This window comes from Gavialis gangeticus, unplaced genomic scaffold (assembly GCF_001723915.1).
Source record: "Gavialis gangeticus isolate Ggan-Ray unplaced genomic scaffold, GavGan_comp1, whole genome shotgun sequence".
Taxonomy (NCBI): Eukaryota; Metazoa; Chordata; order Crocodylia; family Gavialidae; genus Gavialis; species Gavialis gangeticus.
This window is the reverse complement of record NW_017728993.1, coordinates 23,255,220-23,259,066: the sequence shown is the minus strand read 5'-3', so window position 1 is coordinate 23,259,066 and position 3,847 is coordinate 23,255,220. Positions and strand designations below refer to the sequence as shown.

At 42.5% G+C, this 3,847-nt stretch overlaps 1 protein-coding gene across 1 annotated transcript in view; it reads left to right on the top strand.

Moving 5' to 3' along the window:
• Nucleotides 1-3,560, top strand: part of LOC109286686 (cytochrome P450 4B1-like) — a 28,158-nt gene extending 24,598 nt beyond the window's left edge. Inside the window, exons 9-12 of the mRNA XM_019501355.1 lie at nucleotides 5-138; nucleotides 1,594-1,658; nucleotides 2,281-2,363; nucleotides 3,219-3,560. Coding sequence (XP_019356900.1) covers nucleotides 5-138; nucleotides 1,594-1,658; nucleotides 2,281-2,363; nucleotides 3,219-3,387 — 451 coding nt within the window. The 3' untranslated portion in view covers nucleotides 3,388-3,560. The remainder of the gene's footprint in view (nucleotides 1-4; nucleotides 139-1,593; nucleotides 1,659-2,280; nucleotides 2,364-3,218) is intronic.
• Nucleotides 3,561-3,847: the final 287 nt, after the last annotated feature.

The window sequence follows — 3,847 nt, the reverse complement described above, 5'->3', positions numbered from 1 at the left end:
TCAGGGAAGACCTTGGGAAGATGACTTACATCCCCCTGTGCATCAAGGAGAGCCTTCGTCTTTCCCCGCCAGTACTACAAGTGGGCCGAAAACTCAGCGCTCCTGTCAAATTTGACGATGGACGGACCTTACCAAAAGGTCTGTGGATGCTGCATGCTCCGTGAACTCTAACAAGGCCTTTTGAGGCATCATGATAGCGCAATAATGCACTGTATCTGCACTGGTGATGCTCCTATATTGTTTCTGATGTTGTCTTTCACTGAAAATATTTTACCAGGAAAAACCAAAATGGGGTAGAAGTGTCCTTCAGGGAGACATTAGCACTATTTTTAATACTAATAGATAATTTTAGAGTTCAAACTAAATACCAACCCCCCCCTTCTCCCCGCCCCCCAGAAACCAAATTCCTGGCAGTGCAATCTAAAGGCTGTTCACAGTCTTCAAAGGTAATGAAAGCTTAAAAACTAGGCAGGGGAAGCAACTTGGGAATGTACCATACAAAATAACTGAATGGTAAGAACATGACACCAACTTCTGGAAGGGCCCTTGCAGTCCTTTGGTGTCTGTTGGGGATATAGGTTGCAGCCGTATTGGTCTAAGGCAGAGGCGGGTAATTATTTTGGGTGGAGGGCTGCTTACTCAGTTTTGGCAACCTATCAAGGGCCGCGTGACAAGCAGCCAGGGGCAGATAAATATTAATTTTCTAAATTTTTTAGGGGCCCTGCTGGCCGCATAGAAGGGCCTGGTGGGCCACATATGGCCTGTGGGCTGCATTTTGCCGACCCCTGGTCTAAGGACATAGGCAGACAAGGTTCTCTGGGTAAATCTGATATCTTTTATTAAACCAACTAAATAGTTGGAACAATTCTTATTTGCAAGCTTTTGGGTACAAACACCCTTCTTCAGGCAGAGGAAGCGTCTGCTGTGTCTCCGGTGTCTGTTTGCATTTTCTTAATGGTTAAAAGTATGACAAGTACTTAGGTAGAAATTGGTTAGTGAGGAGTATTCTCCTCTCTTAGTCAGTGGAGGATGAGATAGTTTCTTGATGGGGTCCTGTTACAGAGTAATAAGATCACAGGATTAGAAGGGACCTTAAGGGCTATGTAGTCCAACCCCTGTGTAGATGCATGAATTGCTGTTCTTAAACTTTCCCAGGCAGATGTCTATGTGGATAACCTTTCATAAGGAAGAACTCCACAGCTTCCCGAGGCATCTGTTTCTGTTGTCTTAGAAAAGCACATTTAGATGAAAATGTCATAGCTCTATCATTTAAACCTATTGCCTCACATTCAGCCTTCAGTAGCCAGGGGTAACTTTATCCCCTCTACTTGCTTTATGGCAACCTATCAAATATTCAAAAGCTGCCATCACATCTTCCCTTAATCTTCTTCCCATCAAATTTAAACCTAACTAGTTCAACTTTTCTTGGTAACACTCAAACACATAGACAGCTGATGAGAACAGCATTAAAAATGAAATGCATCACGAGTTTAATTATGCAGAGCTCCCCATGTCTACACAGACCATTGAGTCTTTGGCATCCCCCCTCCTCACATTTTATAATGAATTATTTCTTCTTCTTGTTCCAAACAGGCTGTCTGGTCTCACTGACTATTTTTGGTCTTCACAGAAACCCCACGGTCTGGGACAATCCAGAGGTACTTCCCTTTAGATGCTACTTGAGATTAAGAAGCTATTTTTGGATATAGGGCATCCATTCCATATGCATCCTTGCTGGATGAATGGTAGATGTAGGTAGGCACAAAGCCTACTGGGGAGAGGTGCATTCTTATTTGGGAAGTATATGGCTGACATCTATTTAATTGCACCAAGAAATAGCCAGTGAACTCTAAACTTCAGAGGACATCTTCAGACTTTTGGGTAATGATAGACAAAAATAAACTTGGTGTCAACATGATTTTTTTAGATATGCAGAGAGAGACAAGTATAGCCATGCATTGGACCAGCTCCTAAATCCAAAATAATGTTAAATCACCTTATTCTTCCCATTAGTTTTTTAGACCATGCTCCCTCACGCTGGTATTTATTGAGGATCATCTTCCTGTTCTTGAAGCTGGAAGCCATATATTTCTTGGTGGGGGGTTATCTATGGAGACAGTCTGAGATGTGAAAAGTGTGATGCTTCTTAAACCATGGGGGCACATTGCTCTATGTCTTTATTTTAAAGACATAAACTAGGCCAGAAATCTGAGAGTCAAGTTTTGCTCTTATTGCCTAAGCGCACTTCTCAAACTGAGTGTTTTTGTACATTTCTTGCAGGTCTTTGACCCTTCGCGGTTCTTGCCAGAGAACTCAGCTAGTCGCCATCCCTATGCTTTCCTGCCTTTTGCAGCTGGGCCCAGGTGGAGTATCTATATCCAAATCTCTCAGCCAGTTTGGTTACGTCTCTTGTCCAGGCCATAATCAATCACACTGCCATCTTGGGGTCACTGAAAACCATGGATTTTGCCTTTCATTTCAAGACACCAGGTTTTGTATTACCTCTCTCTTGTGATTCCTGTGAGAATTCCCTAGATGTGTGTGTGTTCCCAAGTATTCAGCTTTTGCACTTAAAATGAGGGAGAGATCTCAACTACTTTTCCAGATGCAAACACTAGAAGGCAGGCCTCTAAGCAAAACTGTAGCTGCTGACCAGGGTTGAATTCTCAAAAGTCTTTGAATGCAGTGTACATCTTTTTTTAGGTGTCTTTGAGCTGGATTAGCATCTAGCCTTAGTCTTCAGCCCTATAATAGCCCTTGCTCAGTAACCTGGGCAGTTGCTCCTCTGACTCATTGAAATCATAGAGAAGTCGGCCTAGAAGGGACTTTCATAGGTCATCTAGTTCAGCCCCTGCCTGAGGCAGGATCATCCCTAACCAAAGATCCTACACAAACCCATAATCTAGCCTCTTAATAAAACTACCGTCAACACAAGACATGACTCCATCACCTCCCACAGTTAACTGAGACTGTCCAACTTCTCACCTTATTTGGAATGGGGGGAAAAAAAAATCAAAATGGTCAACTTTTTATGGAACAGAATTTCTGGTTTCCAGCCGACTTTACCACCATTCAGTTGGGCTCAGGTGACCTTTAGTTGCTATAAATACTGTTAACACATTGCTTTTAACAGATTTTCAGCTTAGCACACCAGGTGCTAAAGTCTTGCGAGCTTTTACATTTTCACATGTGAAACCAATTGTCCTCTCTCTGCTCAGGAACTGCATTGGGCAGCAGTTTGCCATGAACGAGATGAAAGTGGCTCTTGTCCTGACTCTGCTCCGCTTTGAACTCTCACCTGATCCAGACAAACCTCCCATCAAAATACCTCAGATCATCCTACGCTCCAAAAATGGGATTTATCTGCACCTGAGGAAACTTTACTGACATGTACATTAGCTGCCCTGGAGTGTGATACAGAATGGAGGTTGATCTGAACTGGGCATAGAAGAGAATTTCTGGTTTTCAGGAAAGTCTTCAATTTTGCTTTTTATTACCATTAATATTCTTCTAAATCAAAATGACAATGGAGCCTTTTGAAAATATTCTGCAAAACAGAATCTTTAAAGTGACATAATTTGGTTTTTAACATTGCCTGTTATGTGAGTTATTTTCTTGACAGAGGATGCATCTACATGTACAATTAACATGCAGAAATCTTACTGCACAGTTAAATACTGCACAGTAAACTTTCCCTGAGAGCACATCTACACATGCGCTCACAGGGAGCAAATTTGCTCCTTATGGATGCATCCACATACGCAAGCATGTGCACTTTCAGCAGCTCGAATAGAGGTGGTGCAAATTTGAGCCAGGGCCTTTTGCCTCAGTGCACATGCTCGGACAA